The following is a 19879-nucleotide window of genomic DNA, read 5'->3' as shown; positions in this document are numbered from 1 at the left end:
TTGAATAATGTGATACTTGGCAATTGTTGTGCTCTTGTTTAAGCTCTTGCATCATATACCTTGCACCCATTAGTGAGGAAATACATAGAGCTTGTTAAAATTTGGGTTTGCATGAGTGGTTTCTCTAGAGTCTAGATATTTTCTAGTAAGATGTTTGAACAACAAGGAAGACGATGTATAGTTTTATAATGCTTGTAAATGTCTTTTATGTGAGTTTTGCTGTACTAGTTCGTGCTTGTGTTTGCTTCAAACAACCTTGCTAGCCTAAACCTTGTATCGAGAGGGAATACTTCTCATGCATCCAAATCCTTGAGCCAAACAACACTATGCCATTTGTGTCCACCATACCTACCTACTACATGGTATTTTCCGCCATTCCAAAGTAAATTGCTTGAGTGCTACCTTTAAAATTCCATCATTCACCTTTGCAATATATAGCTCATGGGACAAATAGCTTAAAAACTATTGTGGTATTGAATATGTAATTATGCACTTTATCTCTTATTAAGTTGCTTGTTGTGCGATAACCATGTTCACTGGGGACGCCATCAACTATTCATTGTTGAATTTCATGTGAGTTGCTATGCATGTCCGTCTTGTCTGAAGTAAGAGAGATCTACCACCCTATGGTTAAGCATGCATATTGTTAGAGAAGAACATTGGGCCGCTAACTAAAGCCATGATCCATGGTGGAAGTTTCAGTTTTGGACATATATCCTCAATCTCATATGAGAAAATTATTAATTGTTGTTACATGCTTATGCATAAAAGAGGAGTCCATTATCTGTTGTCTATGTTGTCCCGGTATGGATGTCTAAGTTGAGAATAATTAATAGCGAGAAATCCAATGCGAGCTTTCTCCTTAGACCTTTGTACAGGCGGCATAGAGGTACCCCTTTGTGACACTTGGTTAAAACATGTGCATTGTGATGATCCGGTAGTCCAAGCTAATTAGGACAAGGTGCGGGCACTATTAGTATACTATGCATGAGGCTTGCAACTTGTAAGATATAATTTACATGATACATATGCTTTATTACTACCGTTGACAAAATTGTTTCATGTTTTCAAAATAAAAGCTCTAGCACAAATATAGCAATCGATGCTTTCCTCTTTGAAGGACCATTCTTTTACTTTTATTGTTGAGTCAGTTCACCTATCTTTCTCCACCTCAAGAAGCAAACATTTGTGTGAACTGTGCATTGATTCTTATATACTTGCTTATTGCATTTGTTATATTGCTTTGCATTGACAACTATCCATGAGATATACATGTTACAAGTTGAAAGCAACCACTGAAACTTAATCTTCCATTGTGTTGCTTCAATGTCTCTGCTATGAATTTATTGCTTTATGAGTAACTCTTATGCAAGACTTATTGATGCTTGTCTCGAAAGTACTATTCATGAAAAGTCTTTGCTATATGATTCACTTGTTTACTCATTGCATTTACATTGTTTCGAATCGCTGCATTCATCTCATATGCTTTACAATGGTATGATTAAGATTATGTTGGTAGCATGTCACCTCAGAAATTATCTTTTATCATTTACCTACTCGAGGACGAGTAGGAACTAAGCTTGGGGATGCTGATACGTCTCCAACGTATCTATAATTTCCGATGTTCCATGCTTGTTTTATGACAATACCAACATGTTTTGTTCACACTTTATATCATTTTCATGCATTTTCCGGAACTAACCTATTAACAAGATGCCACAATGCCAGTTCCTGTTTTCTGCTGTTTTTGGTTCCAGAAAGGCTGTTCGGGCGATATTCTCGGAATTGGACGAAATCAACGCCAAACCTCCTATTTTTCCCGGAAGCGTCCAGAACACCGAAGAAGAGTCGGAGAGGGGCCAGGGGGCCACCACACCACATGGCGGCGCGGGCCAGGCCTAGGCCGCGCCGGCCTAGGGTGTGGCGCCTCCAGGTGCCCCCCTGCGCCGCCTCTTCGCCTATAAAAGCCCTTTCGACCTAAAAACGCAGTACCAATTGACGAAACTCCAGAAAGACTCCAGGGGCGCCGCCACCGTCGCGAAACTCCAATTCGGGGGACAGAACTCTCTGTTCCGGCACACTGCCGGACGGGGAATTGCCCCCGGAGCCATCTCCACCGCCGTCTTCACCGCCATCTTCACCGCCATCGCTGCTTCCACGATGAGGAGGGAGTAATCCACCCCTGAGGCTGAGGGCTCCGCTGTAGCTATGTGGTTCATCTCTCTCCCATATACCTCAATACAATAATCTCATGAGCTGCTTTACATGATTGAGATTCATATGAGTTTTGTATCACAATTTATCTATGTGCTACTCTAGCAAAGTTATTAAAGTAGTTCTATTCCTCCTGCACGTGTGTAAAGGTGACAGTGTGTGCACCGTGTTAGTACTTGGTTTATGCTATGATCATGATCTCTTGTAGATTGCGAAGTTAACTATTGCTATGATAATATTGATGTGATCTATTCCTCCTACATATGCATGAAGGTGACAGTGTGCATGCTATGCTAGTACTTGGTTTAGTCTTTTGATCTATCTTACACTAAAGGTTACTAAAATATGAGCATTATTGTGGAGCTTGTTAACTCCGGCATTGAGGGTTCGTGTAATCCTACGCAATGTGTTCATCATCCAACAAGAGTGTAGAGTATGCATTTATCTATTCTGTTATGTGATCAATGTTGAGAGTGTCCACTAGTGAAAGTGTAATCCCTAGGCCTTGTTCCTAAATACTGCTGCGTTACTACTGCTTGTTTACTGTTTTACTGCGTTACTACTGCTGCAATACTACCACCATCAACTACACGCCAGCAAGCTATTTTCTGGCACCGTTGCTACTGCTCATACTTATTCATACCACCTGTATTTCACTATCTCTTCGCCGAACTAGTGCACCTATTTGGTGTGTTGGGGACACAAGAGACTTCTTGCTTTGTGGTTGCAGGGTTGCATGAGAGGGATATCTTTGACCTCTTCCTCCCTGAGTTCGATAAACCTTGGGTGATCCACTTAAGGGAAAACTTGCTGCTGTTCTACAAACCTCTGCTCTTGGAGGCCCAACACTGTCTACAGGAAAGGAGGGGGAAAGTAGACATCACACCCCATAGTGGCCGGCCACCCCCTCTCCCAAACCCTAGCCGCCCCACCTCCTCCACCTCTCCCGCAAACGCTTAGCGAAGCTCCGCCGGAGATCTCCATCAACACCTCCACCACGCCTTCGTGCTGCCGGAATTCAAGGAGGATCTACTACTTCCGCTGCCCGCTGGAACGGGGAGAAGGACGTCGTCTTTATCAACACCGAACGTGTGACCGAGTACGGAGGTGCTGCCCGATTGTGGCACCGTCAAGATCTTCTATGCGCTTTTGAAAGCGGCAAGTGATCATCTTCTGCAACAACGAGATCTAATCTCGTAGGCTTTGGAAATCTTCAAGGGTTAGTCTCGTTCATCCCCTCGTTGCTCCCGTCTTCTAGATTGCATCTTGGCTTGGATTGCGTTCTCGCGGTAGGAAAATTTTTGTTTTCTATGCAACGAATCCCTACAACTAGATCCGGTGAAAGTTGTGTGTACCGTTGAGAATCTATATGACCCTCTACCATCGCCGCCATCTGACTATAGGCGTTCTATTGAAAGGTCGTATGACAACATGATCGAGGCGACAAAACCCGTTCAATCGTGTGTCAAGGAGATAAAAGGGATACACCAAGTCTACCAGCTCGGACAACAACCCGTTCAATCGGCCCCCCATCTCGTGGTGTTTGACGAGAAGGCCGTTCAAAGTTCTCGACAATACACCGATTACCCCTCAGCTGAAGTACAATATAAATATGTTCAAGGGAAAGATTTGGTGGAGAATCTCAGGAAGCCACCAACAAGAATGCGTAACTTGCATACGTGGTATGGTGTTGCCACAAAGGGAGGGATCGAGACTATCATGGTGCGAGTTAAGGAAGAGCACTACTTCCAAGAATACTCTGTGAGCATTGACTTCTGCGAGCTTTTCCAGTTATACAATCTTCGGGCCCTCGACAAATCTATCATCAGTTGCTATTGTCTGTAAGTGATTTATTTATATAATTTGAGAAGTCTTTAGCTCAGCTCCTTCATTATCTGCAAATTATAATCTTTTGGGCGCTATGTTATGCAGATCGAAGATGCTCGAATGCAAAAGGGATGAAATCACGGACATTGGGTTCATTGACCCGGACACAATGCATGTCAGGACCATAGAAGAACCCCTCTATAACAGGGATACACCGGAGACTTTGCTAAGGTTTTTGAAGCGACAACGTGACAAAAAGATAATACTTTGGCCTTACAACTTCCAGTGAGTGTTACTCTCTTATAACACATTCTATCTTGCTCACCATATGTTAAAATATTAACTGATGACTTATATATATGACACTACATATTTAAACGTGCGCAGGTTTCACTTCATTCTTATCGTCATTAAAATGTATGAAGGAGAAGTTGAAGTATTTGACTCACTAACCAAAGAGCCTATACTATACAAGTCTTGTTTTCTTATGCTCAAAAGGTAATTCAAATTCTTACCGGTTTTTTTGTGAATTTCCTGATATCAACTGATTGATAACTCTTTTGTGCATTTTCTTTTGTCGGGCAGCGTATGGAAAACTTTCATCAAGGAAGATCATTTCTTTCAATGGGCACCGAAGCTGATATGGCGTGCGAACAAACTAAGTAGTAGTTACCTAGGTCCACACACCTTTATCATACTTGATTATTGTTTGACTGAATTATATTCTTGTACAGAAATGCGCAAAACAACCACAGGGGACTGATCTATGTGGATACTATATTTGCGAGTACATCCACAGAATTGTCAGCGAGAGAGCGAATAATAAAAGAAATAAAGAGGTACGAAAACAATATTCACAAATTTATTTTGTTACCATAAGTTGTGCTGAGTTTCAGTAATAATTATTTGATTTGTGATTTGATATATACATATATATACACACACATAGCTCATGTATTCATTTGTATCTTATTCTTTTACAGTTGAGAAGAAAGCGGGAGAAGATCTCAATCGAGGAGCGCTTCAAAGCAATTGGCGAGGAATTGGCGGGATTTTTCCTTCGGGAAGTCATACCACCATCCGGAGAGTTCCACTATGCATAAAGATCTTCTCCCGCTCCTCGATTTCTTTGTGTATATATAGTTCGACTCGGAGTGTACCACTATGGTACATGTAATAGATAGTATGCCTCGGAGAGTACCACTACACATGAAGATCGATCTTCATGCATGTACTACTTTATTCTGGTGCATCGACTTGATATGCATCGAAGAGTACTACTTATGCAATTACATGTGTGTTATATTATATGCACCAACTTGATATGCATCACCTTGATCTTCATGTACTACGTAAACCCAAACGCGTTTCTGGTGCATCGACGTGATACGAAACGCTCTGATACCCCTAAACCCCTCCAAAAACCCTAAACCATGAATTCTCTGCCGCGGCAGAGATTCATGCATATTTCCTGCCGCGGTAGCCAACCTTTGGTACCGGTTTGTAATACAAACCGGTACCAAAGCTCCCTCGCCGTGCGCTCTCCCGGGTGCCCACGTGGAGGCGCCATTAATACCGGTTCGTAAGGAACCGGTACGAAAGGGGGGGGCCTTTTGTACCGGATCTTTTATACCGGTTGAGAAACCGGTGCAAATGGCCCTTTGGAACCGGTATAGATGAGCGTTTTTCTACTAGTGCGAGACTCCTCGTTCTGGGCGAGCCTCACTTTCTCTTGGGCGGGCGCCTCGGCCTAGTGCTGACCGCTAAGCTCAAGCATCCTCTGTCGCTCGGCCGGCATGAGGAAGCGACATGTCTCCTCATTGCCCGCCCCCTGGCGTGAGATCTCGACGGCATGCTCAAAGTGGGCGGCGTTGATATACTCCCCCTCTTCCTTCTTCAGTCTCCGAGGAGCTGCACGTTGAGGGAGGCCAAGATCGCAGCCTGCTCCGGGTCGCCGTGGAACGGGCTGCTCCTCGCCCCATTATGTCGCCTCCTCCGCCGCCTCGGCATCTGCGTCTAATATGAATGCCTCATTCCACTCGTCAAATTGGGAGTCGTCGGAGTCATCGAAGTTGAAGTCCGTCAGGTCGGACTTGGCGTCGTGCTGCGGTGGGGCCACAAGCTCTAGCTGCGGTGGCTCTGGCTATGGCGGCTCTGGATGCGGTCATGGTTGCAGGCTTGCGGCGCTGCTGGCGACGTGCGACCGTTCCATCCTAGCATCGAGTACGTACGTAGTCGCCAGCTTGCGCGGCATTGTCGTGAAGAGACCAGTTCAACGGTGGTGAGGAGAGCGGCGGTGGTGGAGAGGCTAGTGCAATGGAGGTGAGCGAAGAGGACACACAAAATAGGCGGTGGTGAGTCGTCGCGGAGCATCCGAGGCGTCGCATTTAGGACGGCATCTACGTGTGGAGAACCGGTGGCTTCATTAACGGCAACCCGCCACAAAGCATTCGGCATGGGGTTGCCGGCGATTGTATTAGGCTCCAAAACTGACCGCTTATTTATTAGACGCGCCGAAACACGTCGAACCCCAAATTGCTATTGAGTCGCTATAGAGTGTGCCGGTAAGATGCTCTAAGCACCGGATAAACTTTGAAATGCAAAATGCAAGATAGATTAAGCCATCCACATGTAAGCAAAACAAGAAGCGAAGAAGTTGCAGATACGCGTGCACGTGCCTAAGTTGTACAGTAGTTTGTCTGATCCCAGATCGTCTGAAGCCTAGCGGCACGTGCGGGATTGCACGGCCATGTTGTGTGTGTGAACAAGAAGCGAAAAAGGCACGGGATCAGAGGAAACACATTCTCCAGAGAAGCTAGACCGATCGACGTGAAATTGACTCGAGATCAACGATTCCTATTGATGTTGCCATGTGCATGATGTATCGAGGGGCAGGTACATCTCCCCATGCATACACCACAATTTCTTCAGTTCAGACGCCTACTAGACGGCACGACCAAGGAGTACACTGTTATTAATAAAACTTGAAGTTATTTGGTCCATCGTTGAAACGGTCAGAAGCTACATACGCGTTTTATGACATCGATCACAGCGGTCTTCAAAAGAAGGAGAAGGAAGAAGAGACTCTGGTCGTGTCCTGCAAACATGACCAGTCGGCCTGCCACTAGCTGTAAGTCTATTCCTTATGATGGCTAAAAAAAAAATGAAAAATGAAAAACTTGGGGCATTCCGAGAATTGAACTCGGGACCTCTCGCACCCTAAGCGAGAATCATACCACTAGACCAAATGCCCTTTTTGATATATTTGGTCTGGTAAGATTTTATTATATGAGTGAATAAATGACAAAGATATCAGACGCGTGTTACTTTGTTCTCCAGTGCTTGGGTCTGTGCTCACTTGCAGATGCTCAAATGCCGACATCCAGCTCTGTTTTCAGGTTCTGCAAGTCCTGGCCCCTTGGATTTTCACGGAGCGATAGAGCTCGACTGCTGGGAACTGAACTAATGGATCAAAATGGACATGCAAAACAAAATTAGGCAACAACCATTATTATTGTAAACAGTCCCTTTGCTTCTCTTTAGCCATCTTTTTTTTACAGGAGCAAAAGGCAAGCGATCCACCACTCAGTACACACGAGAGGACTATCATCACAAATATACGAGACACGATCGATGCTGCTTGGTCGGTGTTGACATGATCAGATTCTTTCAACCCTGCATATCCGGTTTAACGCACGGTCGTTTCTTTCTTTCCTCGCCGTCCGTTTCTTATTCCATTGTTCAGACTCAATCAAACTCAGTCAAACAACCAGTAATACGAAAGACGGCAAGTGCAAAACCACATTGATAAATCTTACATTGCTACGAAAACAAGTGCGCCACGTATCTCAAATGTGTTCGCAAGCAGAGAAGTAACACAGCGCGACCAAATGAGATGCGAACAGTACACATAACAAAGGAAACATTATGCGTCTGGAGAACAGGTGCAATCATGGGAGAATGTTTACATAGAAGTTGACCCGAACTACAGTTCCACTGCTGAACTGCAAACACAAAAAAAGTCCTAGTAGACATGGTGCCATTTCCCAGACTTTGACATATCAAGGGTCGGATCAGAAATGCCTACACCATTGTAACACGTCAGGATGAGCTCGGGGTCCTCTCTACCCTGTTGCTGTTGCTTGGCCAAGACCTGACCCTATCATCTCCCCTCGCATTGCAACCACAACAGAGCCTTCACGTCGCATCTCCTCGATGAGGTGCTCAATTCTTGGAGTTCGTCGGACGACGAAACCAACAATTGCTCCTGTGGGGACACTGAAGCTTGAGTGCATCTGCCCGTCGTCATTTGCAGACATTGCGGCAGGCACGGTAGGAACGGAAGTAGCCCCCTGTACATTGTTTGCAGACACTGCAGATGGCATGGTAGGATCTGAAGTAGCCCGAGTTGTGTCTTCATCAGGTATCGGTGTGTTGGGTCGAGCCATTGACGGAGTCTTCTGCTGCTCCCTACCTCGCCCCTCTGCCTCTTCTGGAGTTTCAAGTCCAACACCCACGTTTAACCCTGCAATCATGTCTTCAGCAGGTATTGGTGTGTTCAGTCGAGCCACTGACGGAGTCTGCTCCTGCTCCATACCTTGCCCCTCTGCTTCTTCTGGAGTTTCAAGTCCAACACCCACATTTACCCCTGCAACCATGTCCTCAACAGGTATCTCTGTGTTGGGTCGAGCCACTGACGGAGTCTGCTCCTGATCCATACCTTGCCCCTCTGCTTCTTCTTGAGTTTCAAGTCCAGCACACACATTTAACCCTGCAACCATGTAGCCCTTCTTTCCCACACCATGATCTGCAGCATGCTGTTTCCCCATCTCCTCCTGTGGACAATGTCCTATGCCGTGTTGTTCGTCCACTGTGGCAAACTTCTTGTTTCTAGGCCTGAATACCCCCCACAGGTAGGGTTCCCCTTGGAAGGCTGCAAGCAAAAAGAAAGTGTGGTAAGTCACTACACCCATGAGCAGAAGATCACAATGTAAGCAAAAGCTTACATACAGCTTCAAGAGGTGTTGAATTATTTCTAAATGATGATCAGTATGGCTACACTTGAGTACTACTAATGATGCTGCGAATCAGGTGCAGCATCAATTTTTGTTGCAAATATATGTCCAGAAAAAACGAAGGATACATACTTTTGTATTGTTCAGGCAGCAAAACAGAAGAAAATATCAACAACTCAGCCTCATCAACAACAGCCCGTAAGACCATATCATTCTCTACAACTTCTTTAACTAGTTGATCGGGGTCTGCTCCGTCTTCATCTTGCCTAGGGTTAGAAACCAGTAACGATTAGACTCCAAATGCTGCAAATGATAGAGGTGATGCAAATCAAATTAATGTCAAAGGGTAGCAACACACCTCGTTGTGGCCGGAAAGAAATACAAGGCAATGTTATCATCGGTGGGTCTTGATGCCTCAAAGCTCTTGGGCCAAGCCTCCAGCCTAGAAAGCTTTGTTACTTCAAGCATTGGCAGCAGTGATCTTGATAATTTGGACACCATGTCACAGTATTTGGTTGACAAGTGTGCAGCCAATGAAACACATTCTTTGCTCTGAGTCTTAATGATTCCACTGTTGAATAAGCAACCACAAATATTAGCATATATGGAGAGTACATATGACACTTCAAAACAGAACAAGAAAGCATATGTTCTACCTCCAAACAGATTCATCGATGGGAAGGGAGCTATACTGTTGCAGCTTGAAAGATTCTGCAACGACATGATGAGAAACTTCGGTAGGACAATCCTTCATGACAGCAGTTTCTGTTATCACAGCAGTACCACTTTGAGCCCCCACAAGCTTTTGCTCAGTACCATCCCTCATTCTCTTCTTTGGCCTACTATCCTCTTTTGCACTATCATCATCCACATGTACACCGAGCTTCTCTTCCAACAATGGTTCTGTCATCTTACTTTTATACTTACCATCATTGGCTTTTCCATCACTCACAAGTGCAGTGTTCTGTTTTCTACTATCAAGTTGAACATGCACATTCATTGATTCTGCATTCTGCTCCATGTTGCCCATGCAAGCTGCCTTGGTAGTTTGGGGTTGGAGACGAACTTGAGTGCCCATTTCAACATTGCTTGAATGGCCATGCACTAGTGAGGACGGCGGTTTGTTTGAAATGCTAAAAGTGGAATTTGAGTTACCGTTTGACCCTATGAAGGTAGGCTTTCTTGAGGAAAATCCACCCCGAAGGCGAGAGGGCCTAGACTCCGCGGACATAAACCGCTCAATATTCTTCGGAGAAGGTACCGAGCCACCATTTGGACATGAGGATGAGGGCAGAGACTTCTCAATATCCTTCGGCGAAGAAATCATGTCATTGTTTGGCCTTGAGGGAGATGGCCTAGACATCTGAATATGTTTCGACAGGGAGGTTCCACCATTGTTTGGGCTTGAAGAAGAGGGCACAGGCTTCTTGGCATTCTTCTCCCAAGAGACCGACACATTGATCGACCTAGAGAAAAAAATCCTGTTCTTTTCTGAAGAAACCACAACGCTGTTCGGTCTTGAGGAAGAGGGCATTGGATTCTTGGTATACTTTTGTCGAGAACCTAGGCCATTGTTGGGTCTCGAGGTAGAGGGCCTAGCATTCTCGACATCACTTTGAAGAGAAACCTTACTATTGTTCAACCTTGAGGATGATCGTGCCACATCATTTGGCCATCGGACTACCCTAGTGCAGCTAGGCGCCTCTAAAGGAATTCGCCACTTTTTCTGCATTGCGGCAGCAACGCCACCTCTTTTGTTAGAGTTGTTATATGTCCCTTGCACCCTGAAATTCTGTACAGTTTTCCTTGCTTGATTCGCGCTCATTGTCCAGAGTCTACCTGGTTTCTTCTTTTCAAATCGCTTGGATCCCATCTTCCTCTGATAATCTAGGGACTAGACTCAATGATTTTTTATGGGTAGAAAAGTGTGAACGCCTAGGGATATAATTGCATCCAAACAATATCTACAGAGGAAATACCAGGACCTAATCACTCAAAGGGAAGAGAACGAATAATTGATTGATAGTTGTAATTTTTCAAGGAACACGGCAAACTTGCTCACTAAACTTCTACCACATGTGTTATGACTTCAAATGGTGCAAACCTCAAGGCATGTTTCGTTTGCTGCTAACCATGGCACCACTGGCAGGTTGTCATGTCTAAACAAACAACGCAGGTTATGGCACAAGATAGCAGATTTAAGCAACGTATGGCAAAGAGATTAGATCAACAAAAGTTGGCAAGATGAGTAAACCATAGGGCTAACGAAGTTTGATAAGCCATATCAATGGCAACTAATGACTAATATTCCCCTACCTTTGATTTAGAAATAGAGTAAAAATGTGAACCAAATGGCAAACAATATAACATAAGCCAAATATATGGGAAAATCAAATGCCTAAGAAATGATAACACACCAAGCGTTTGGGCATAACAACCTTAGGCTACAAATAAACGTGTGCTTACTCCTACGGCGCTTGTGCCAAAAGCACAACAAAGTGGCACAACAAAATGTTACAAGACCCAAGATCTGCTAATAAATAAATGCATGGTACAAATGTTCTGACTAAGTTGGTTGTGGATGGAGCACTTCTACAATATATAGGGCATATTAATAATAAAAATATATTATAAGCCTCAATATAGGCTATGTTGTAGAAATGTGTATCATGTAACTGAAGGGACCCCAATCCTACTAGACGCCTACATGGATAGAAGTCAAGCAAAGTCAAGCCAAGAACAGGACAACAAGGACCCTCGATCCTGGAATGGTCAACAAGTAAAAAAGACAAGACAAGAGATACAAGAAAAAGTCGATGAAACCATGAAGCTAGAAGCCCAATAGGTGCCTAGTTGGACTAGTTTTACCATTGCACCCCATGGCCTAAGGCTCTCATCCACATATCCCTCGTGGGCTAGTAAACCTAGTTTTACCAAAGCACCCCTCCTATCTACCATAATGAAGGGTAGCTTCGGTCATTTGTCAAAGATCACTCCCCTATACAAAACCCGAAGGGGTGGAGGGCTCATTCGTTCACTTCACATTCGATACAAGAAGGGGAAAGGCCTAAAGCTCCAAATAGTCCTCGGCGACTTGGACCGATGTCATTTGATAGCTTGACTTTGCCCCAAGAAGACTGTGATGGCATAGCTCCATGCTCAACACCCTCGATGTTTTCCTAATATAGGATTAAGCCGCGTTCCAACAAGGCGGCCTAAAATACTACAAAAACATAATCTTTCAACTCACGCGTACACCCCTTCTAAACATTCGCTACTTAACCACGTCACTCAAGACACCCCCTGGCCATATGGCGTTGATTTCAAGAATAGTGGCTCCGTCTGTGGGAACGACGTCGTGACATCGAAACTATTCACCGACACCAAGGTAAGAGCTCCGCCTCCGAAGCATCGTTCCCAACGAGGCAAATGCCTCACAAAGCAATTCTCACTCGAGCAAGAAAGAAGATTGGTACCTCCGATGCTCATGAAGACGACTGGGCTGAGGTCGGCAATGTCAGACGAGGCGTCAAGGGCACCGCTACAAATAACCTATGTATCACCCAACTCGCCTAGGTGCTCGAAGAAGTGGTTCCCGCCGGTGCGGATCAACACCAAGACTACGCCGAGCCTCGACATGCCGCGAGACCTCAAACCACCTCTCCAAATCGAAGACATTTGAGTTACCTCAAGAACCTCATCAACTTCGGCGACATCGGCCTCGATGCTGTTCAAATCCTATTTGGGGTGGCCATTCAATGCTTCAGGCTCTCATCGAAGACATCAAGTACATGCTTCTCCCACTCCGACACGATGATGTAAGATGGAAAATACATGGCTCAATGGAAAACTTGCATTAGTCAATCATCGGAGCCACACTCCCCCGCGACAAAAAGCCATTGGCGACAACTTTGATAGACTGGCACACCCCTGACCCAAGGAATTAGGCGAAAGTACAAATGCAGCAATGGTTAGAAGCCCTTCGCGATAGCTTAGGGGAAAAAGCCCTTTGTGACACTTTAGGGAAACATGCCTATCAATAGCTTAGGTGAGAAAACCCTTTACAACAGCTTAGGCAAAAAAAAAACCTTGCAACAACTTGAGTAGAAGACCTAAGCGACAACATAGGTGAGAAAGACCTATGCCACAGCATAGGCAACTGACATAGCTCTGACATGGGGCCATAGCTACAACTGAGACGCAACAACGGTGTAAAACTTTGCAAAACATGCTATTTGGCACACCGCCATAAGAGAATTTGGCGCTACGAGGGAGACGGCGAGGAGGCCCACGAGCTACGCCAAAAGTTTGGTACCTCCGATGCTCATGAAGGCTGAGGTCGGCAATGTCAGAGGAGGCATCGAGGGCGCCGCCATAAATAACCTACGTATCGCCCAACTCTCCTAGGTGCTCGAAGAAGTGGTTCCCACCGGTGCGGTAGACTACGCCAAGCCTCGACATGCCGCGAGAGCCAAAACCACCTCTCCAAATCAAAGACATTAGAGTTACCCTCAAGAATCTCATCAACTCCGACGACATCAGCTTCAACACCGGTGGCCGTTCAATGCTTGAGGCTCTCATCGAAGGCATCAAGTAATTGCTTCTCCCACTCCGACACGACGATGTTAGATGGAAAATACATGGCTCAATGGCGAACTTGCATTAGTCAATCATCGGAGCCACAATCCCTCGCAACTAAAATCCCTTGGCAAGAGCTTCAGCAGACTAGCACATCCTTCGCGACAGCTCAAGGGAAAAAAAGCCCTTTGTGACACTTCAGGTAAAACATGCCTATCAATAGCTTAGGCGAGAAAACCCTTTACGATAGCTTAGGCAAAAAAAAGCCCCTTGCAACAACTTGGGCAGAAGACCTAAGCAACAACATAGGCGAGAAAGGCCCATGCCACAGTATAGGCGACTGACATAACTCTAACATGGGGTCACAGGCTACAACTGAGACGCAACAACGGCGTAAACTTTGCAAAACATGCTATTTGGCACACCGCCATCACAAACTTTGGCACTACGAAGGAGACGACGAGGAGGGCCACGAGCTACGCCAAGCAAAACATGCTATTTGGCACACCGCCATCACAGACTTTGGTGCTACGAGGGAGATGACGAGGAAGGCCACAAGCTACGCCAAAGATTGTTGCCATGTCTTATAGACAAGGCTAGCAATTCAACATCCGTGCAATAAGCGGAGCCACCAAGGCCTACACCGCCTTTCCCCTCGAAAGGAACAACTGAGAAGAAATCCTAGCCAGTACAACGGTTGGTGACGACATCGCCGCCGCCGGATGGGATTTTGCGGCACAATCTGCACCGCACATTCCTTTCCCCGTACTAGGCCGCATCTTGGCCAAGTGCCCGCAGGTTCAACAAGGCCCACAGGGCGTTTCCCTTTGCCTGACCATGGCTCAGATGCTTTTGGCGATGTTTCAGCCCAAAACATAGCTAGGCCTCAGTTTTCTTTTGTCTTTCGCAGGCTTTGTCTGAAATCACCAAAAGGGCTCCAAGTTTGTGGTTTTCTAGAATAGTTCCTAATATTTCGGGGAATTTGTAATTTTTCCCCTTTATAATCTTTCCCTAGCATTCCAAGAAATCGCAAGGAGGCCGTCTAAATTTCGTCTTATAATCATGAAATAGGCCACAAGTTGCTCTATTTTTCACACTTAGGTACCCAAATGGCCCCTGATTGGCCAGTATTATAATTATCAGTGGCCCACATTGCCCTAATTTTTTATCATTAGTTCACCAAGTGGCCAGGAAATTATCAAATTGCCCTTGATTGGCACACAATTTCATCAAAAAATACTCAAGCGATCAGGAAATTACCAATTGGACCCCGATTGGCCCAGATTTTCATCAATCGGTCCATGAGTGACCATACAACTGTAGAATGGCCCTCAAATTTTGTGCGTTTCTCGGCAGAAAAGGTGAGACCAACATCTTGGCCACCATGCGGCCGCCAAAGAATCCCCCTCTCAAAAATAAAGGAGTGTCAATGGGAAGGGCTCGCCATCCGGCCCAAGATGAAGGTTCCTCAAAAATCAAGACGAGGATTTTTCTAGATCAAGAATTTCCTACACCCACCATACAAGTCTCGTAAGTACAGCTCATTAGGACTCTTCCCATTGTAGGAATGGGTAACGGCTACTTGAAGGGACCCCCCCCCCCCCCCCCAAACCTACTAGGTGCCTACATGGACAAAAGTTAAGCAAAGTCAAAGAAAGAACTGGTCAACAAGGACCCCCGGTCATGTCACGATCAACAAGTCAAAGATCAAGAAAAAAGACAAATAGAAATACAAAGTCAAACATGAACCCATGAAGGGCTAGTTGGACTAGTTAGCCATTGGCTAAGGCTCTCATCCACATTCTTCATTGGCTAGTGGACCAAGTTTAACCATTAATTGTACCCATCCTACCTACAACCATAAATGGCAGCCTTGGCAATTTGTCAAGGACCCCTTCCCGATATAAACCCCTAAAGGATGGGCAGCTCATTCGTTCACCCTCAAGATGGTTAAGGAAAGACCGTATTTTTGAGAAAGGTGATACTCCCTCCATCCCAAAATGTAAGGCATCCAAAGATTAATCAAAAGTCAATGTTTTCTAAGTTTGACCAAGTTTATACACAAATATGATAAATTACATTATTGAATCAATATCGACATGTTCACCATAAACTATATTTTCTTAATGTGTTCATTTAATGTTGTAGATGCACATGTTTTTTCCTAAATATTTGGTCAAAATTAGTAAGATTTGACTTTTCACTAATCCTCGGGCGCCTTAAATTTTTGGACTGATGAACTAGAAAGAGTTAAATATTTGATAGAACATAGGAGCAAAGGCATTTTGATAATAGGGTACAATAGATAAATACATTTTTTTGGCGATAATATTACATGACATAAACCTAGATTATTAGTTGTCTAGATCACCTGACAAAAAAATTACCATCGTCAGCAATCCATTATGAGCAATTGTATTCAATACATAAGTAGCAAGTCCAATGCTCGTGTGTTCAAATTAATGAACAAGCATTGTAATCAGTTGAAATCTATAAAGAATCTAGAACTAGCAAGACTCGTCGCTCCTTCTCAAACAAGGTATGTATCAAATCAAATTAAAGAAAATTTGGGGAAGCAATTAATTAGATGAATTTGGTTGTGTTAACTTAGTAAAAAAGAAGGATACTTTTCTAATAGTCCACCCCAAGCTCATTGATGGTTGTCTTAAGCTACAGATAGTATAGGCGGGGGCCTATAATACATTCCAAAACTACAAGATAATTTTTTAGGTCATGTCATTAAGACACATCTTTGAGTTCTATCAAATGCCATTATAACTGGTCATGTATAGATGGTGCTTTTTTGGGTCATGTGATTAAGACTCATCTTTGAGCTCTATCAAATGTCATTATAATTGATCATATACAAATGTTGCAATCTTGAAATATTATATATTACTAACTTTTTTTGTTAAAACTACATAAACTTCATGTAGAAACTAAAAGTGAACCACGTTTTTACAAAACATTAAAAAATACTCCTAAAAGTGGATTATAGTTCTCCAAATTATACATATCATCGCACCATTGGCTCATACATCAAAAATAATCTACACTCATGCTTGATCAAATAATTATGAGTATATCACACGTTCAAGAGTAAAGTCAATATGTTTAAAATAAATAAGACGCAACTAACAACTAGCTAACATGCATACAATTGTTTTTTAACTAATAGTGAATCGCAATTTGGCAAAAACATATATGAAAAATATTAGTACTAATAATTTTTTTTTCTTTCTCCAAACCCAAATAGGTGAGGTCTAGTAACCGCCTAACCCAACCAACAGCCACCTACTTGTCATGGGCATAGGCTCTAGGACTCAGAATGGTGCGACCATCTACAATTTGTGACACCCTAGCCCAAGGTTTAAAAAGATTGACTGAATACTCATAACAAGGTACATCTTTTTTCTCTAGCTCATAACCAATATGCTTAGACGAGATGGGGGACCTCCCGTTTAGTTTCCTAGAGTGCACTATGCGCTACAAAAGACTTATGTTGGTTTGTTGGACCATTCTTCTAGAGATATGTCAGGAGTAACAACCGCTAGCCCCGGAGTGGCTAGAGTGTTCAATTTGGCATCATACCAACAAGGTGCATCTTCTTTTCAAAAAAAAATCCACTCCAAAGAACCATTGGGCTAAGCATGCTTGCACGCGAGCATTTTGGGATGGTGACCTCCGACAAAATTAGCATGCTTGGCCAAAAGCAATTTGGGGATTGTTGTGCAAAATGAGTGAACACAAAGTGTACTAGAAAAGGTTGTTGGTTTGTCGGGTCATTCAGGATTCTAGAGAGCTAGCAGGAAAAGATTGTTGGTTTGTCGGGTCATCCAGGATTCTAGGAAGCTAGCAGGATAACCGCCAACCCTGAAGTGGTTGGAGTGTTATTGTGTACAACTTTAGGGCTCCTTTGATTCATAGGATAGGAAAAGCATAGGATTGAGGATGTCATGCCTAGTTGAATCCTATGGGAAGAGAAGTTTACTTTGATTGTACCAAAGGAATTTTCCATGAGGTATGATCTAATGTTTTTTCCCATAGGATTTGCACTACAAGCCTATAGGATTAGTTCCTATGGGATATGTTCCTATGAATCAAACAACTAGTAGGAAAAATTCCCATAGGATCTAAATCCTACACTATTCCTATGTAAATCCTATGAATCAAAAGAGCCATGCCTACTTGGCAATCCGTGAGATTCATCGATATATGAACACATGTGCGAACACCAGCAGCACATCAAGGAAAACAACTCCCAAGTACAGTGTCAACCTAAAAATAGAGAAGATTTAACATGTCTTAATGCTCAATTGCAATATTTGTGTACTATTGTCTCAATAGCTATGTTTGATGATCCAATGTAGCCATGGGCGGAGCTAAGTAGTACATGGTGTGACATACATATATACATACATAGATCATTATATATTATAAATAAATACGAAAATTCCAAGTAACATACGATTTTTAGGGGCTACGTTGGCTACACAGATGAGCTCAAAATTCCAAGTAGGGCCATGAGCATTTTCCATTAGAAGTTGAGCATGCAAATGACACAACATATCTACTCAACGAAGTATGGCTGCACAACATCCCATAGGGCACAAATGCCTACTCATGGCAGCAACGAAAAGCCGCATATATTATTAACATCAAGGCATTCCATAGCAAGAACGTGGAGAAGCTTGAACATCCCCAATCCATGTAACTCAGCCAAAAACCCATTTTTTTCTCTCCTTTCTATTCCAATCTTCACAAAGTAAATCTTAGTTCAGTTGGTTCTACCGCCACAATAACTTAGATGCTGCTCAACACCACTTGTTGAAACCAGGACGATTACCCATTGGAAATCAACCTTCCCCGGCCCAACCTAAGTAACTAACCCCAAACACAACTAATTCGACTAACAGATCTGTATCCCTAGCATGCAACGAGCCACACCAAAACAGGGCATAATCAAGCCAACAACAGATAGCAGGCACAGCCAGAAATAACAGATACACGCAGACGGAGCATAGATCTTGGGGAATAGAAAATAAAATAGGAGAAAAGGAGATCTGGCAACGAAGAAACTGGGACTGGAGTCTGGCGCTGGGAAAAGCATCCTTACGATCAACTCATAGCCCGTAAATCCCCAAGCGAGAGCCATCTCGTACCTAGATAAGACGAACGAACTCGCCGACGCAGGCCCGAACTCGTCGTTGCGCGCCACTCGGAACTTGGCCGGCGGCTCTCGATCTGTATCTCCTGGGACGAACAAAAACCCGGCCCAGCGCGCGGACCCATCCTAAAACAGATGGCCGCGCCGTCCGGCCGCGGACGCGAAAGGCTGGTCGTTCGCGTCCGCCTCTTGTCCGCCCCTGGCCCGCGTGTCATAGACATAAACAGTTTTCATTAAGAAGAACTCATTACAATTTTTTTTAACTACTACTTCTATCCTACTACGTACGGGGCCGGCGGCCTCGCCGGCGTCTCCTCGCCGACTCGCCGTCGGGACCGTGGATTTCACTCGACGCGGGCGACCTGTACGCGTGAGGATTCCACTCCAGCTTACCAGCTGGGTGGCGCGGCGGCGGCGGCGGCTTCGGCGGAGGCCTTTATCCTCCTCCTTTTCGCCCACGCACCTCGGGCGCGCTTGCGCTCCGCCTCCTGCGGCGGAACCATCCGCTTCCCGCATACCTCAAGCTCCTGCAAGGCGGCGCGTTCCACAGCGGTGCGCGCCTCCAGGCGGGCGCGAGCGGGGGCCTGGGCCTCGTGGTTCTCCTGCCGCCGGCGCATGCGCTCTTGCGGCCGCGCTCCGCGACGCAAAGCATCCTCCCGGCGCGCCGCTCGGCGAGGGCATCCGGATGAGGTGACGAGCCGCTCGCATAGCGATCGGCTCGTTCTTGGCCGAGGAGGTCGCCTAATCGGCGGCGGCCGCCCGCCAGGTGGCCTCGTGCTCCTTCGTCACGCGCGTGAGATCGGCGAGACGCTTCTCGATGGCGGCGTTGATATTCGCCGGCGCGAGGTCCTCCTCGTCGACGGGCTCCTCGCGCGGCCGCCCCTCCTCCGCGGCCTCGTACCGGCCCGTCCGCGGTCTCGTGCCGGCCGTCCGCGGCCGCCTCCACCATCTCGGCGTCGCCGCTTCTTTGCCGCCGCCTCGCGGCCGACGCGGAGCGCTTCGTCGTCGGCGACCCACCGCGAGTCCGCGCGCTCCTCCTCCTCCGTCCGCGGGAACTCGGCCCGGGCGGCGAGGAGAG

The 19879-nt window shown here is 45.3% G+C and overlaps 1 protein-coding gene and 1 non-coding gene across 3 annotated transcripts; both read right to left on the bottom strand.

Moving 5' to 3' along the window:
• Window positions 1-7222: 7222 nt before the first annotated feature.
• On the bottom strand, window positions 7223-7294 carry TRNAP-AGG (transfer RNA proline (anticodon AGG)). The gene has a single exon. It is a non-coding gene; the product is annotated as a tRNA-Pro (tRNA).
• Window positions 7295-7952: 658 nt separating this feature from the next.
• LOC127299748 (uncharacterized) lies at window positions 7953-18891 on the bottom strand. Of its 2 annotated transcripts, XM_051329793.1 has the most exons (5): window positions 18797-18891; window positions 9713-11020; window positions 9415-9627; window positions 9189-9322; window positions 7953-8974 (listed from the first exon to the last, which is right to left on the bottom strand). In XM_051329793.1, the coding sequence occupies exons 2-5, from the start codon at window positions 10927-10929 to the stop codon at window positions 8166-8168; spliced, it is 2373 nt and encodes a 790-aa protein (XP_051185753.1). In that variant the 5' UTR covers window positions 10930-11020; window positions 18797-18891; the 3' UTR covers window positions 7953-8165. The 2 variants fall into 2 exon arrangements, with proteins under 2 accessions (XP_051185753.1, XP_051185751.1); XM_051329791.2 differs by lacking the exon at window positions 18797-18891 and having other exon boundaries at window positions 9713-18790.
• Between the last annotated feature and the right edge of the window lie 988 nt (window positions 18892-19879).

This window comes from Lolium perenne, chromosome 5, assembly GCF_019359855.2.
Source record: "Lolium perenne isolate Kyuss_39 chromosome 5, Kyuss_2.0, whole genome shotgun sequence".
Classification (NCBI taxonomy): domain Eukaryota; kingdom Viridiplantae; phylum Streptophyta; class Magnoliopsida; order Poales; family Poaceae; genus Lolium; species Lolium perenne.
This window is presented reverse-complemented; position numbering and strand designations above follow the sequence as displayed.